We start from the raw sequence: 17,052 nt of genomic DNA on the forward strand, positions 1-17,052 counted from the left end.
GAAAAACCTTTTAATTAAAAGAAATTTTTTTATATAAGGTTGCAACCTTAAAATGTAGAAATAACGATGCACCTCAAAAACCCATTATAAAAGGTTGTTTTAATTTTGAAAAAACTTTTAATTAATCATCTCGACATCGAGATGTATGAATATGAAAAAAAAAAAAAGATTTTTGAGTTTTAGAAATAGTGCATCTTTCAACAAATTATCTAGAGTATCAATTTTCAAAAAATTTCATATGTTTATAGATCTACTTGATTTTAACCATTTTTGGAGTTTAAAATTTTATAATTAGATATGCAAATAGATTTTCAGATAATCTTAAGAATGTTTTTTATATCAAAATTACATTTTATGACAAAATTTGAAAATGCACCTTAATTGGTTGGTTTAAGGTTGCAACCTTATAGAAACCACGGCCTTATTAAAATACCATCAAAGTTAACTATTTAACATTGACACGGTTTCTATGTGGCCAGCCCGCATATTGTAGAAAAGCGGGCTTGGCAATAAATATATATTTTTAAATATAATTTGATCCTAATATTTAGAGAATATATAATCTTTAACACGGAGATCATGAATATGATTTTTTTTAAAAAAAAAACTAGAAATAATAGTTACATTAAGAAAACATTTGGACTGATAGTTACAATTGTTTTTAGATGGACTACCTATTTGCATCTATCTATAATTGGATGCTTTATACCTTTGTAACGTATATTGTAGAAATGCAGTCCAACCTTCATAAAACAACTTTCCTTTAACATTTTACACGAATCCTTTAACTTAATTTCTAAATACCTATAAAAATATATGATCATGACTTGGAAGATATACAAATACTAAATAATTTGTCTCTTATATGTTTTTTAATAAAAATACTGTTTTTATAAGATATCAATTTTATACTATTAAAATAAGACACATATTAAAAATCCTCAAAAAGAAAGTGTTCTGACATCAAAAAATCTTCGAATTGATTATCTCAACATTGATATATATATGGATATAAAGAAAGGAAAAAAAAAAAGAAAAGAGTTTCACATCTTAACAAGTTATTTGAAATGTTTATTTTTTACTATTCGCTGATCTATTCAATCTATAAATTTATTTTCTTAAAATTATAATTTTCATAATTAAAAATGAAAATAGATTTTGAAAGCAGTCGTAAGGTTTTCAACACAACTATAACTCCACAGTGCGCCTTGCTTCTACGGCATAAAGTCACATATAAACCTCACCTTTAATAAATGGCTGAGACTTGTATAAGGCGCCCTCCTTATACTGTAGGAGAGGAGCACCTCTAAATTTTGACCCCAGATAGTTTTGGTTTTAAAAACCTTAGACCTAGTTACGAAATTTTATATTCTAAAAAAATACAGATCAACTCGGAGGTACAGGGCGTAGAGAGAGAAGGGGGGTTTGGAGCTTTGAGAAAATGGTGGAGGCGAACGGAGGGGCAGTGGAAGCCCTTTCTCCCACTAAAAGAAGGGCTCTTGTATCCGTTCTCTGCAACCGCCTCTCTCTAGACCAGCTAGTAATCACACTATCATTTCCTCTTCTATTGCTGTTTCTCTCTCTATCTTGTGAGATGGGTCCTCATCACTTTTCATGGTAAATTGTATTCTCTACTTGAAAATTGCAGATGGAAGTCTAGGTTGATGCCTGCAACTTTTTTTTGATGTTCTTCCACCCCTTATTTTTTGATTTCTAATTGCATGAAAGTTTTTAATGTGATAATTTTAGCTCTCTGTAATCATCTCGAAAGAAATCTGACATGCATATATCTTCATTGAAGTTGCCTTAATGCATATTCGATTGCACTGCCTTCGAAATCATGAATCAGTGATTGAGTATAATGTTTGGAAATCTTCTATTGTTGCATATTGAATCACGACCTGCATATTATATTTCTTGTTTTATAACACCATTAAGATTCCTATGTTGTTCTTCAAAATGGTTCTGGATTGTCCATATTTTGACCTCTTCAATTGAGTGATTTTGTATATATTTAAGTATGGTAGGTTTTTTTAGTCGTTGAGAAACAAGGTTTTAATTTTTCAAATGGGTGGTAAAATTGTAATCTGAATTAGTAATATTTGCTGTTTAAATTCAGTTTGAATTGGCAAAACGATTTTCTTAATCACTTGAACTTGTCCAATGCATGTGATATTGCAAATGAAAAAGTGAGCTGATGCTTCTTTTTTTTTGTTGGAATTCTACGGTATTTCTAAAATTTGTAACCCCTTTGTGTGATTGCTTGTAACTTGTGTTCATAGGCTACCTTCTCTGTACAGGAATTGGATGGCAATGATGTTAAAACTTTATTCTCAAATATTTTGGAGTTACTCAAGAAAAAGGCATCACCCGAAGGAACAGAAGAGGTGGCTTTTCCAGTTTCAGTTATGATCATGTTTTCCCACAATTTATTTTGTATTGAATATCGTTACCACTACATTATACTCAATTTCTTTCTGTACTAAGTATTTTGGTTTCTTGTGATAGGTGAAGAAATGGATAGAATTTGGATGTAGGTTTCTTGATGAAACTCAGTCTCGCCATAAGATGCTAAAGGACTATAATGAAGAGATGGCCCAACGATCGGTTATTCTTGGAGATGGATTAAAACCTTCAGATGTGGATGTTGTAGTGTTTTGTGCCCTACATTCTTATATGGTAAGTGATGTATAAATGTCATTTTGTGGTATTCCTGCTAGATCAAATATTTTTATTTTCTTTTTGTCAAGAAATTTCAAATATTTTGATTCCTAACTTGTTTAACCTTCACTTAATTGTCACCATGTCCATCGTGATTTTAGTTTGAAAGATGCTTGCAAACAACAATTCGTCAAGATTTAGCTCTCATGTCTTAGGCACTACAATATCTCAATCCAAAGACCTGTTTGTGCATCCTACTCGTAATTTGAAAACATCCTACTCAATAGTCCTAGGCTGAAAACTACTTTTGAAATAATAAACATAAAAAAAGAAAGCGAAGTTGAAAATCTTGGTCTTGGTCCGATTCAGTTGAACATGTAGTTGAAAAACTTATGCTGAAAATATATTTGTATACATATTGTGGATTGAAGCTGATTTAGCTATTACAAACCAATTTTTTATTCATGACTAAATATCTTTAGTCATGAATTCAAAAGGCCTTGTAACATTCCTTGTAATCCTTTTGAAGTTTTCTTCATGCTTGAAATAATTAGAGGAAGCTGCTATTGTTGGGATTTTTGTTGTACCATGTGTTATTTTTTCTCAGATGGCATGGTACGTTTCTCAATTGATAGGTTTACTGTGCTTATTAAATCACCAAATTTATGGGGTTATGCTTATATCATATAAAGCATATAATAAAGGATATGTGAGTAGAAAAAATGGCAGGCTATAAATTTTGTTGTTTGATCAAATAAAATATGCATTGTTGCGATTGTTACTAAAAACACCATTATTTACCTAATTTGGCATTTTTTTTGTCATCAACATCGGCAATATGTCGAATTTCTTATGGAGATTATGTGTATGCACAGATTGGACTTTCTTCATCGGAGATGATGAAGTTCCCAAATGTCGTGAGATGGATGGATTACATTCAGGTATATTATGGGAGTTATTAGACATATCTTACTAAATTAATTTGGTGTCATTTACAGAATTTGATGAAGTGGTTTGACAAAAAATGTGGTTAGAAACATCATCTTTATATCTTTTTACCGGGGATCACTCGCCAAAAATGTCTACCAATTATCTTATTGAGGAATTAGCAACGAATGATTTTGTTTTGTGCTTGCCAATTCCAGTGACCATCCCAGCAACTATATTTGTTCCTAAGTGGCCAAGATATTTAGGCAATTACAAAGTTTTGTTGCATTCCTATGGATTGTTGATATGTGGACAATTATTATGTCATTTAGAAATCATATACTTGATATTTTTCATACTTGATTTGTTTCATATTCTTATGCATCTTTTGTACAAAGTGGGAAAGTTCTAGAATAATGGAGCTTTTCTCAGAATAATGGAGCTTTCCAGGTTCCAATATTTTGCCTTTGGCGTGGAGGTTTTAATGGCATTTATAGTAATTGCTTTTACAGTCTATGATTCCTCTGCTATAATCACCATGATGTTTAAAAAGTAAAATTCTTAACTTTGCATTGCTTCTGAATGTAGTGCAAGGAAGATTTTGGTGAGGCATTTGAAAAAATTAAGTTGGCGAGGACTGGATTCCAACCCCATGTAAGTGGTTTTCATATTATTCTATGGGCTAAAATTAAATACCATGGTAGTGGCTAATTTACCTGATGGTTTGAAGTCCTGGATCATCTTAGAATGAATAGTGGTGATGCTTGTTTCCAACAAATGATTCTATATCTGTCCATTCCAATGTAAAGTTGACCTGATGCCGTGTGTGTGCATAAACAGAAACAAGTCATATTTGATTTCTGTAACTTGGGAGCATCATTTGCGATGTTGTAGCTTGATGTATTGTTGCAAAATGCGTTGCTCTTGAGAAGAAATCAAGCAAAATTGCTCGAAGGGGATGGCTTATTAGTAGCCTTTGTTCTAGTCATTTTTCTATTTAGGGGAGGTGTACTAGTATCTGGGGGACTGAGGAACCATATAGTCTGTTGGGGTAATCACCATCAGATGAATGAGAGTCAGTGATGGAGACGGCGGGACCCCACACTAGGGCCATGTTTTGTTCCGATGGATGCCACTGTCTCGCTATCATATTGTCCATCATTCATGGGATGGTGATGGCCACAACAGGCTACAGCTGTTATATGCTCCAGTGGATTATAGTAAAATCTCCTTTCCATTTTTTTAAACAATTGAAGTATGTGTATCGTTTGATGGTTCTTGATCTGTTATTCAGTACTCACGTGGTGGAGATAGATTAGAAGTGGATCGAAGTGCAAAGAAATGTGACCCTGAGGTATTTGTTCTCCCTAAAACTAGTACTTCTATCTCAGGTTGGTGACTCTGGGATTCTTTTAGTATATTTTCTCACATCCTAGTTAGACATGCTATTGCATTTTGGATAATGATGACATACAATCATGCAAATAATTCACATAACGAAACAGTTAAGTGGTTTTGATGATCTTGATTTAAATTTACAGTGATTCTGAATCAAAGGTTGCTTCAATGGATAACCTCTTAAACAAGACACTGTTTGATCATAATTACGTATTAGCCTGCAAGGGACCATCCCGTACTAAAATTCTGTTAGGCTACCAATTTCTAGTTATTGAACACTGGATATTACATATGGAATGGGAAGTACTACAATGTAATTTATTTATCTGAGCAGTTCATTCAAAGTTGTATGGTTGTGTATATCATGAATTTCTTTTCTCAAGGATTTCTTTGTATTTAGATTCTGTTGTACTACAATGTAATTTATTGTATCAGTATTTCTATGATTTTGGAAGGAACCGACTTATTGTTTTGGATATGATTTTTTTCTAAGGTCACCATGTGAAGTGGATCTGTATTTTTTACATTCAATTGTCTGTCTCTTTGTATTTGTCATTTCCAAATTTCTATGTTGTTTTATACACATATAAATCCCAATGAAGTGATAAAATTACTTTGTTGCTTGAGAATAAAGGAAAAGGAACCAGGTAGGAAGACAGATGCAGAGGACAAGAAAAAAACTCTTTCTGAGGGAAAGAAGAAATCCCAGGAGAAAGAGCCAGTTGAAAAGGAGAAGAAGAAAACCCAAGAGAGAGAGCAAGTTGAAAAGGATTTGGACGTCAATATTACAGCTCTCAATATTCAAGTTGGCCTGATTCGCAAGGCTTGGAGGCATCCAGGTGCTGATAGGTACATTGGGCAATTATTTTTGTCTTTTTTTTTTTGCTCGATAATGTTAACTTTGTATTAAAGAAACGAAATACAGTGTTCCAGGGAGAGTGCCCACAGCCTGGGTCTCTTGGCAAAAAATGTGGTATCCTCAAAAAAGAGCTCCTATACAAAAATTGAGGGTCTTATAACAATGCCCTATACAAGGATGTACAAAAAGAAAAGACAGGGGTTCTAGAAAGATGCGACTCTTAAGGATGGTAAAAACTCAAAGAACCCCAATGTACAAAAAGATAGTCACGTTCTTGCAAGCTTGAGTCCTGAGAACTACTAGGTGACTGCGACTTGTGCGATGGCTCCTTCCTTAGCTAGCTGGTCCGCCAGCCCGTTTGATTCCCTCCAAATATGTGCCCATAAGATGGCTGTATCCCTGCAAAGGTGGGAGATCTCATCAAAAATTGAAGCGAGGTACCAAGGTGGGGTTGCTATACCAACAGCCCAAGTAACTATGTTTCGAGCATCTCCTTCCTCAAGAAGAGGTTGGACCCATTCAGGATCAAACAATTTGATACCCGTGACCAGAGCCAAAGACTCAGCGAGCTGTGAGTCTGCCTGGCCGATGTGGCTGGAGAAGGTGGCAAGGATGTTCCCTTGGTGATCTCGGATGACCCCTGCAATGCCTTAGGGGCCAGGATTCCCAAGGGAACACCCGTTGAAATTGAACTTGACTGAGCCAGGTGGTGGAGGGGACCAGCAGCCAGTCTGAGAAGGTCGATGATGTTGGACTAGCAGTACATGCTGCCAATTAAGTTGGAAGGAGGAGGTGGAGATATCCTTAAATAATTTATGATTTGAGGCCCAAAAGATCACAAGGTTGTGAAGGTTGTGGAATAGAGCTGGGGCCTTGCTCTTGACTCCTCGAAAGATCCTTGAATTCTTTTCTGTCCAAAGGACCCAAATCGTGGCTGCTATGGATGCCTTCCAAAGGATCCTGCCGGCTTTGGACCAAGTTTGAAGAGTTCTGGAATGGAGGGTGGCATTACCCAAGTCAAACCAAATAGTCGCAGAATCCTGCTCCATAAGAAGGAATAAACTTTATCTTGTTCAAAATCTAATTGCCTCTTAAGCTTATTCTGATTTATTGCACAACAAACTTATCTTCTTTAAGATCTAATTGTTCAAAATCTAATTGCCTCTGAAGCTTATTCTGATTTATTGCACAGTTTGCTTGTTGAGGAGATAGACATGGGAGATGGGAGTTTGCGTCAGGTTGTCAGTGGGCTTGCAAAATATTACAGTCCCGAAGACTTGCTGGTATGACTGAAAATCAATATTGAGTTCAAGTGTACTATTATTTGATGCCTTATGGAAAGGTGCCATAGTCCATCAGGATCACTACCATCTGATGAAACAATGGATGGTGGTGGGGAGAATGGGATCTGTCAGAACAGGACACAGCTCCAATAATGGGTCTTACGCTCTCCATCACCTTCCATCACTATGGTTTCCACTTTGGATTACGTTATAGTGTACTTTGCTTAAGTTAAATATCATTATTTTTCTATTTAATTTCTGTAGTTTATTTTGTGGAATGGAGCGGGGGGTAATTATAATGCTGGTCGTTGTAAGTTGTGCTCCGATGGGTTTACAACTAGTGTACCTACACAATTTACTGTTCTTTTTATTTTTGCAGAATCGCTATGTATTGGTTGTCACAAATGTGAAGCCGGGGAAGTTGCGAGATGTGATGTCTTCAGGGCTGGTATATGCACAAAATAAATTACAAGCTCTCTTTTCTGGAGTTTAAAATAGATAATGGCTGTGAACTTTTTAGACTTTTTGATTTTCTATGTAAATCATATTTATTATCAACTGACATCAGCTATACGTTATACTATTTCCTTCCAGGTCTTATGTGCATCAAATGAGGACCATAATATTGTAGAACCTTTGCTTCTGCCAAAAGAGGCTAAAATTGGCGACCGGGTTTCTTTTGCTGGGTAATGACATGACAATTGTAGAATGTGTTGTTCTCGTGGAAAAGTATACTAGAGAGAGACTGGGAGGCCATTGGAATTATGATGGAGAGAGACTGGGAAGCACAACTGGAAAGTTGCCCATTTGATTTCAGAATGTGGGCCCCATTCTGGAGGGGTCTACTCTCTCTCCATCACTGTTTCATTGGACTCTGATGACCCTAGTGGACTATGTTTCTTCAAAACCATTTGGAATACAATATACTTTCCCATTGCTTCATAGTAGATTTGTGAAGTTCATCAGGATGATTGTTAGGTTTGGGCTGATCTTGCATAGTTTTAATTTGGGTATTTGTAAGCTCATTTGTTGAGTGATGTGTGCACAAATATTCTGGTGGCAATGAGAAGCATCTTCTTTGTACAGGTTTTTAATTTGACAAATGCGAACAGAAGATGAGATGACACGTATCTAAAAAGCAAGCAAGTGGTTTTCAATATTTTTAATGGTCATGAATGCTATTTGCTACTCTTAGTTGATGAGCTTTTAGTTTGTAGTTACATGTAATTGCATCCTTCAGTTATAGTTTCAACTTTTCATTCAGTAAATGGTTGTAGGAAACTATATATATATATATATATATATATATATATATATATATATATTTCTTGAAAGCATCTGGATGGTTAGTACTTGGAATGGAAAGATAGAATAATGGACAAAAAGAGATAGCATTTCAATCACATCCCCCGTTGGTTGGCTACGCTTATAGAAGAAAGGGCATTGATTTCTTTACTTGAGGTTTTATTTATGCAGTTTGAATGGGCTTCCTATATGATTGAAATGTATGAATGGATTACTTGGTGAATTAGCCTAGTTCACCCATTTTTAGATCCCATCTCCATGTTATGTTGTTTTTCTGAGAGAATCAAATTGTATTTAGTTTAAAATTTTTTCCAGATCTAGTTTGTTTTGCTAGCTAAACGACTGGCTTATGTCCGAGAATCATGGTCTATTTGCTTGAATGGTTCTTAGGTAGCTTATAGATATGAGGATCCTCACCTATCAAAAGATTATAATTTCGGAACTCCTGTCTCCCTTTGAAGTTTGTCACAATTTTCCTGTAATTGGTAACTATATTGTGGCATTTTCCTTATTGCCGAGTTCCTTTCCCGTGTTCTGATGGGCTGCTTTTTAGTTGTGGACTATAATTATTTACAATTATACATGTTTGTGTGTGTTGGCCTTTTGGGATGCTGACTGTGTTTGCACACATATCTTTATCATCCAGGTATGAAGGGAAGCCAGAAGATGTCCTAAATCCTAAAAAGAAGCAATTGGAGAAGATCACACCGGTAACCATTTTACTACTCATTTCTAAATAAGTTTTAAACTAGTCTTAATATTGGTTTGTTGCACTGTTGAGTACACCATAAGTGATAATATTGGTTCATGATAAGAGAAAAAGTGTTGGCATGGTACCTCAATGGACAAAAGACAGTACCTCAGCTTTGACTGATACCGGTTGATCTTCTCTCTTATCTCTCACGTCATCACCATCCATTATTTCACTGGATGGAGTTCATCCCAATGGATGATTGTTTTCTGCACTTCCATTGGATTGTTGTATGGATATCAGTTTTTTGGTATTATATACACCAAGTGCGATAGTGCTTTGTCAAAATAATATTCAGCATCAACAGATGCTTTTGATCTTTTTTCATTTTTTTTTCTCCTGGATTGGTTTTTATCTGGTTATAAAGATAAGGAGTTGAAGTCTTAATTGATTATACTTTGAAAGATACAACCCCTTAGGTTTCATCTAATTGGTTATATCTATTGAAGCCTTCAATTATTCCAAAGGATTGTTTTGGTGCTCAGCACTCTCTATGAAATCAGTTTTTCTCCATGTGCATGTGTACTTGCATCCAAACGGAAGCGTATATTGACTCTCTCTCTCTCTCTTTCTCTCTAGAGCATAGTTATCAAAATTGTACTTGACCAGCCGGTCTAATTGGTTCGATTGCCAACTGGTGCCTTGGTTAGTCTAGTCTAAAACAAAATCAAGTTTGGTTCAAGACCAATTAAAATCAATGTTTGACCAATTTTGATCGTTCATGCTGTCCAGTTTGACTGGTTCGATGGTCTAAAAGAAAATTGAGTAATGTAATTTATTTTATATTTTAAACTATTATTTATACTTTTTCTTTATTTTTAGAACTCCAGTTCAGTCGGTGTAACTGGCAGTTGGACTAGCTTTTACTGGCCCAGATCCCTCACCAGATCAATAGCTAGTGTCATCTTGATAACACTGCTAAGGAGATGTGAACTTCTGTACACTCTGTATCCAATTAACCATTTCATTATGAAACAAAGAAAGCAGTCATTGTTTGCATCTGATTAATGGTGGTTTTGCTTCATGGTTTCAGCATCTATATACTGATGGCAAGGGCATAGCAACATTCAAGGGAGTCCCATTCATGACGTCGGCAGGGCCCTGCACATCATCCCTTGTCAATGCAACCATCAAGTGAGAGAAAAATTTTGTTTATTATAAATCAGAATATGTTGTCAGGGCCATGCACATCATCCCTTGTCAATGCAGCCATCAAGTGAGAGAAAAACTTTGTTTATTATCAATCAGAATACGTTCTTGTTGACTTACATACCTATTGTTTAGTGGCTCATGGGATACTTGATATCAATTTTGTGGTGGGCAATCAGGAATTATCTTAGAATGGATCATCATACTCTCTCTCTCTAGAATGGCTCATCCCTACTCTCTCTATACAGTGGGTAGAAAGGAATTATCTTGGAGTTGTTCCTTTGTCTGCAGTGGCTAGTATGAGTTGCTCCTCTCTCTCTCTCTAGACAGTGGTCACACATATTTCATTATGTACAAAAAATGAGTACCAGTACTAAGAATGTAATTGCACCCATATGATACAGATGTTAGCTACTGCAGCAAAGCTGTAGCCAACAATTTCCTAACTCATGGCCCAAAGAACTCAACAAAACTACACATACAACCCGACCCAGATCTACTCGTTATCAATGTCTCACTTCTTGTAGCTCGATCCCTTGCAAACGACTCTGCTAAAGCATTCTTCTGTGAATAACATGTATAAAGATAACTTCTTATATAGGGATCTTGAACTTCATTCGATAGCATTCTCAGTCACCACAATAATTTCATCTCCTCTTTACACAAAAAATAGCATTCTAATCCCCTTCCATTAGTAAGTTTACACCAAAAATAACATAATAATCCCTTAGCATTATTATTCTATTGTAATTTAGTACTGCTGATTTTAATCTTTGTATTAAAGATTGTTACTGCACAGTACATGTTACGAGGTGTGAGTTAATTCAATTGGAAGGCTACAAAAGGACAAGGGGTCGGTCCAAAAGGACATGATTGGAAGTAGTGAGAAAAAATATGGGAACTTATGACCTCAAGGCTTCATTGAAGGTATGGCCTTTAATAGAGAAGAATGTCGGATCAGGATTCGTGTAATTGACTCCAATTAGTTGGAAAAAAGTTTGAGGTGATGATGATTAAAGCTTATTACTCTGTTGGATAAGCAGTTCCATTTCCCACGACCTAAGAATGAACATAGAATATTGTCATTGAAATTAACCTTGATTGCTCCCCTTTTTGTATCTTTTTTTACTCCAAAACTTCTTTTGAGTTTTATGCATCAACTAATATTTTGAAATTCCCCAAATCCCTATCCTCACAAAGCCCAAAAAATAGTCATCAATCTCTTTCTCAAGGGATTACATCCCCAAAATTTAGAATCTATATTTTTTTCCTAACATGAGTTTTGCACAAGGGAGTAGATGGACACTATTTACTCTCGCTGGAGTATGAAGTCTTTTGGCTCATGAAAATATGAATATGTTGTGATACTTATGAGTCATACAAATGCTATCATTGTTCAATAAAAAGAGGTAGGGCAATGAAGAATGGGGCCCATGAGATTGACCTTACCCAGTATGTGGATCGCTCTCTAGTGATCACCATCCATCCTTCGAATGGATGGCCATGACAGCCGTCGCCATTCTCTCATCATGCTCTTAATGGATCACAGTGAAAAGTTCCAAATGCATAATCCACTCTTTCCCCTAGAAAGCCAAGTCTTATGATCTTGAGCCTCTTCTCAAATGTGTGGGCTTTGTAGGGCCGTGACTTTATGATAATTGGTAATGCCGCGCTTCAAACTCCTAGTGAAAAATGCATTCTTGGTGAGGGAAACCTTTGTGATAGCCTACAAAATTATTTTTGCAGATCTGATGGATTTTTTAATACTTGATATAAATAATATATAAAGCATGTTTAAAGATTATTTTCATGACTTGAAATTCATTTTCTTTTCCAAGGTCAGTGCTTTTTTGTAATGATTGATTTGAGAGGCTTTCTGGTGTTAAAACTGTTGGAAATTGTGGCCTTTGAGGCCCTTTTATTCAAATATCCAATTATTATGGGACTAAATATATTAGTTAATAATATCGTGGTTTTGTTATAAAAAGAGTTATACATAGATGTAAATATTACTAGGTCTGTAGTGCCTAATTAATTGTACTCAGAGTTTTAATAACTAGGTGACAACTTGTTAAAACTCCCAATACCTTTTAGGGTGAATAAAGATCAGAGTTATAATTTGGATCTCAACTCCTAAAGAGCATCAAATATCATAAGTAATTAATGCGGTAGGGACTCATTAAAATAAAAGGTTTCTTGAGAAGTGTAATGAAAGAAACAAAAAAGGGCCGAGGGAGCAAATTAGCTCGTATTGCACACCTGTCACCATGGGGTTCAGCCTATAAGATTTGAATTAGGACCAATGTTTTTTTGTGTAGTTTGGGGACAGATCCAAGTATTGGTAATCCTTTCAAAGCATTGTTTTTGTTTGTTTGCGAGGAACCAACAAAAACTACATTTTATGGAGATTTGAGATAATATAAACTCCACCATTGCTGGTCCCAAGCTTGAATGAGAAAAGCGGAGGGTTATGTTAGGTTGGCAGCCATTGTAAGACTTTTACCACATCTCTACTATGAATAGCCAATCCCAAATAATTGAGATAAAGCTCGAATGATGATGATGATAATGATTTGAGATGATAAAACTACAGATCCTGCTTTACACTCCCATATCTCATGCGTTTATGGACAAAGAATATACCCTACTTGCATGTAACATAAGGGTGTCCATTATCTTTAAGGAGTCATATATAGATAGGTGACAACTTGTTAAAACTCTCAATGCCTTTTAGGGTGAATAAAGATAAGAGTTACCATTTGGATCTCAACTCCTAAAGGGCATCAATTATTATAATTAATTAATGCGGTAGGGACTCATTAAAATAGAGGGTTTTTTGAGAAATGTAATGAAAAAAACAAAAAAGGGCCGAGGGAGCAGTTCGCTCGTGTTGCATACCTATCACCATGGGGTTCGGTCCATAGGATTTGAATTATGACCCTTGCTTTTTGTGCAGTTTGAGGACAGATCCAAGTATCAGTAATCCTTTCAAAAACTACATTTTAAGGTGAGATTTGAGATAATATGAACTTCACCATTGCTGGTCCCAAGCCTTAATGAGAAAAGAGTCGTGTTAGGTTGGCAGCCAACGTAAAACATTTACCACATCTCTATTATGAATAGCCAATCCTTTGAGATAAAGCTCGAATGACGATGATGATAATGATTTGAAATGATAAAACTATAGATCCTGCTTCTATGGACAAAAAGTATATGATTTGAGATGATAAAAGTATAGTTCAAAACACTCCCATATCTCATGCTTTTATGGACAAAGAATATACCCTACTTGCATGTAACATAAGGGTACCCATTATCTTTTAGGAAGGTGCCTTACTTGCCTTAGCCATGGTTTCCGTACCATTATAGGTCGGCATTGAGATGCCATGTACCAAAAAGTTTTGTGCTATGGGATACTATTGATCTCATGGCATTAAGGATTTGTTTGAAGGAAGCTTGGGCTTCAGAAGTCGAAATATCTTAACGTTTCGGTTCCATAGGGGAAGATAAAAGAGGTATTACTAATTTTCTCCTTTCGGGAAAAAAAAATAGAAGTTACCCCTTCCATCGAGCTGAAATGTGCAGAAGTTTCAGCTTTCGAAGTCAGAAATTCTATCAAATAAACATGATACAGGGTGTGGTTTGTATAAGATTGCAACCTTAAACAATCAAATTAAGGTGCATCTCCAAATTTTATCATAAGATGTAATTTTGGCGTTAAAAATCTTTTGATGGCCTAAGAATCTATTTTTATATCTAATTATAAATTTTTAAATCCAAAATTGATTCAAATCAAGCAAATACATAAACACATGAAAATCTTGAAAATAGACGGTCCAGATAATGTATTTCAAGATGTATTATTTTTTAGATTCAAAATATTATATATATATATATATATATATATATATATATATATATATATATATATATATATATATATATATATATATATACATCATGATGTCGAGATGATCAATTAGAGGGTTTTCCAACATCGAAATATTTTTTTTTTATGGATTTTTGAGGTGCACCTTATTTTTGCATTTTAAGGTTGCAATCTTATATAAACTTTTTCCCACGACACATTCTATGTTCCCCCTACAACCTAGAAGTTCTATGTTCCTCCTACCATCCAGCCGTCCATTTTTTATCAAGAGAGCCACTCATCGTTTGATTTTAGATCCGGCGTTACAAAGTATTTTATTTTTAGTTTTTTTAGTAAAAATTTTTTGAATATGAAATTTGGTACGTGCTATCTTCTCATTGGGGCGCACCTATAAAAAATATTAACAATAATTTTTTGATAAAAAATAATGACCAAAATACCCCTTGAATCTTTCAGGGGTATTTTGATCATTTTAATTTATTGAAAATATTTTTTTTATACTTTTCGTTAGTGCGAGTTTAATATAGGAATGGACGTCCAAAATTTTGTGTCAAAAATTTTTATTGAAAAAACATTAAAAATAAAACAGTGTAGAGACGTGACATTAAGATTGGGGCAATCTTAGCCCTCAATTCAACAATGGACGGATGGACGGTTGGATAAGTGGGAACATCGAACTTGTATGTTGAAGGGGGAACAAAGAAAGCTTTCCCATCTCTCTCCGAATTAGTACGGCATCTCCCTTCGAAAAGGGTAAACTTAACCCTAAAAACAAGTTGAGTACCCAAGTGTTCTACAACGTTGAAATATATTTTTTTGTCGAGACTTTTATGCAAAATCACAAAGCTCTATTTGAAAGGAAAAACGTGTAGAGAAAGTAAATATTCATTTTGGAAAAAGAAAGTTCAAAATAATAAATTGAAATTCGAATTTAACAATATTAAAGGGCAAGTAGAGATATCCTTACTCTACTGAGAGGTTATAACCTTTAAGGGCACGGTTTTTATGAGTCCATGTAGAAATGATTAGACGCTTAAAAATCTATTTTTGAGATGAATTTTCGGACCCAATTTTTAAGGATATGTAATCTCTAACAAAGAGATTATGAATATAAAATAATAATAATAATAATAATAATAATAATAAATCAAAGTAAAGATTTTATGAGGAAAACATTTAGTTTTTAGATGGAACATCTATTTGCATCCATTTTTAAGATGGATACTTTATACCTTGGGACTGCATATTGTAGAAATGCGGTCCAGCCCAATCTTTAAAATGTAAAAACATAACTAGTTGGTAGTCCCTACATCTATACACATGAGAGTCCCACTATTTCCTCATGAACATGTAAGTTAAAATCCTAAAACCATTAGGACAAGTAGAGGTACCCTAAACTGGTAAGACTAGTCACACTTGTACCTACAATCATGCCGTAGTGGGTCATATAAATCCTTTAAAAATAATAATAGGCTATATGATCATAGGAAGATCCCCTACATTTATAGACTTACGGGCCACCCTTGTCTAGGGGCTACAAGGTGGTAAACCCAGAATGAAAAGTATTTTGTAGGGCCGTGGTTTTATAAGTTGTATATCGAAAATTACTAGCAAATGTCATGCAATTAGATCATTTTAACCTTGACAATCATGGCATCGGGTATAGGTTTTTTATACCCTACATTTTAAGTACTCAGTTCCATCAAATCTAAACCATTTTTTGGAGCTTTAAATTTAAAGAAAATTACAAAAATCCCTCAAGATCATGGTAACTTACCTCCAACCTAACTTTTTTTCTCATTTTTTGCCCTAAAATAAACTTTTTGTGCAAATATCTCCTAAGAGAAAAAGTTAATTTTTATTAGATGGAAATGCCCTTCTTGTATACTAAAATCACTTTGGCCAGATTCGACGTTGGCTTTTGGACCAGTAGCATATTGCTGGAACGCACCATCATAGTGCCGGAGCGCACAAGTGACAAATCGTCCTAAGAGCATACCATCACAGTGCCGGAGCGCACAAGTGCTAGACCGTCCCAAGACAACTACTAGACCAAAACTGAGTATTGTCGGATTGCCCTTTATATAGTGCTGAAGCCTTGAAATCTAGTAACATCTACTGTCGAACCGCACTTTACACAACGTCGAAATCCTACTATCGAACCGCACTTTACATAGTATCGGAGCCCTACTGTCGGACCCTACTTTACATAGTGCCAAAGCCCTAGTGGCCCTATTGCCGGACCGCACTTATACAGTACTTGAGCCCTTATTTTGGTGGGATAGAAGAGAGAGGATAGGTTAGCCCCTATTTTGGTGGGATAGAAGAGAGAGGGCGTAGGTAACATAAAAGTAAGGGAGGGTAGTTTAGGCAATTTTTTATTATTTGGTTGGGGAATATTTGTATAGAAAATGTATTTTAAGGAAAAAAGTGAGAAAAAAATTTAGGTTAGAGGTAAGTTTCATAAAAAGTGTAGTTTTTGGTTTTTTTTTTTTTTTTTGGTTGTTGTTGTAATTTTTCCTCAAATTTATGCCTTACCGACATCCTTTGTTTTATGAATGTTAAAAGCACCTACCACCTCTTTCTTCGTTCATGCTTAGAACACCGAAAATACTTTTCATGTTGCGACAAAGTACCCTTAAGGCTTTCAAAATATGCGTGTTGATCATATGGTTGCAAACTTGCAATATAGTTTTTCTTTGGGAAAAGGGGTGCATGTATGATTTCAAATAACCCTTCAAGATTATGAAAATCCCATAAACCCCCTTCAAGTTAGAGGAAAAAAATATTTAAATTATGTTTTATATTTTTTATTGTCAAAATTACAAGA

The 17,052-nt window shown here is 35.0% G+C and overlaps 1 protein-coding gene across 7 annotated transcripts; it reads left to right on the top strand.

Moving 5' to 3' along the window:
• The first annotated feature begins 1,393 nt into the window (after positions 1–1,393).
• LOC18432322 (Nucleic acid-binding, OB-fold-like protein) lies at positions 1,394–10,536 on the top strand. Of its 7 annotated transcripts, none has more exons than XM_088873941.1 (12): positions 1,394–1,617; positions 2,283–2,387; positions 2,509–2,679; positions 3,537–3,602; positions 4,177–4,242; positions 4,883–4,942; positions 5,621–5,835; positions 7,038–7,128; positions 7,508–7,576; positions 7,723–7,814; positions 9,080–9,143; positions 10,218–10,536. In XM_088873941.1, exons 1-12 carry the CDS (start codon positions 1,615–1,617, stop codon positions 10,320–10,322), a joined length of 1,107 nt encoding a protein of 368 aa, XP_088730067.1. In that variant the 5' UTR covers positions 1,394–1,614; the 3' UTR covers positions 10,323–10,536. The 7 variants fall into 7 exon arrangements, with proteins under 7 accessions (XP_088730067.1, XP_020521777.1, XP_088730068.1 ...); XM_020666118.2 differs by having other exon boundaries at positions 2,301–2,405; XM_088873942.1 differs by having other exon boundaries at positions 2,301–2,387.
• The last annotated feature ends 6,516 nt before the right edge of the window (positions 10,537–17,052 follow it).

The sequence above is a fragment of the Amborella trichopoda genome, chromosome 8, assembly GCF_054954075.1.
Source record: "Amborella trichopoda isolate Santa Cruz 75 chromosome 8, AtrichopodaSantaCruz75HAP2 v2.0, whole genome shotgun sequence".
In the NCBI taxonomy this organism is placed as follows: Eukaryota; Viridiplantae; Streptophyta; class Magnoliopsida; order Amborellales; family Amborellaceae; genus Amborella; species Amborella trichopoda.

Coding starts and splice junctions, on each gene's coding strand:
- LOC18432322 (XM_088873939.1), top strand. CDS start 1,442: ATGGTGGAGGCGAACGGAGGGGCAGTGGAAGCCCTTTCTCCCACTAAA. Junction 5,836..7,037: donor AGGCATCCAGGTGCTGATAG/GTACATTGGGCA, acceptor TTTATTGCACAG/TTTGCTTGTTGAGGAGATAG. Junction 7,129..7,507: donor ACAGTCCCGAAGACTTGCTG/GTATGACTGAAA, acceptor TTATTTTTGCAG/AATCGCTATGTATTGGTTGT.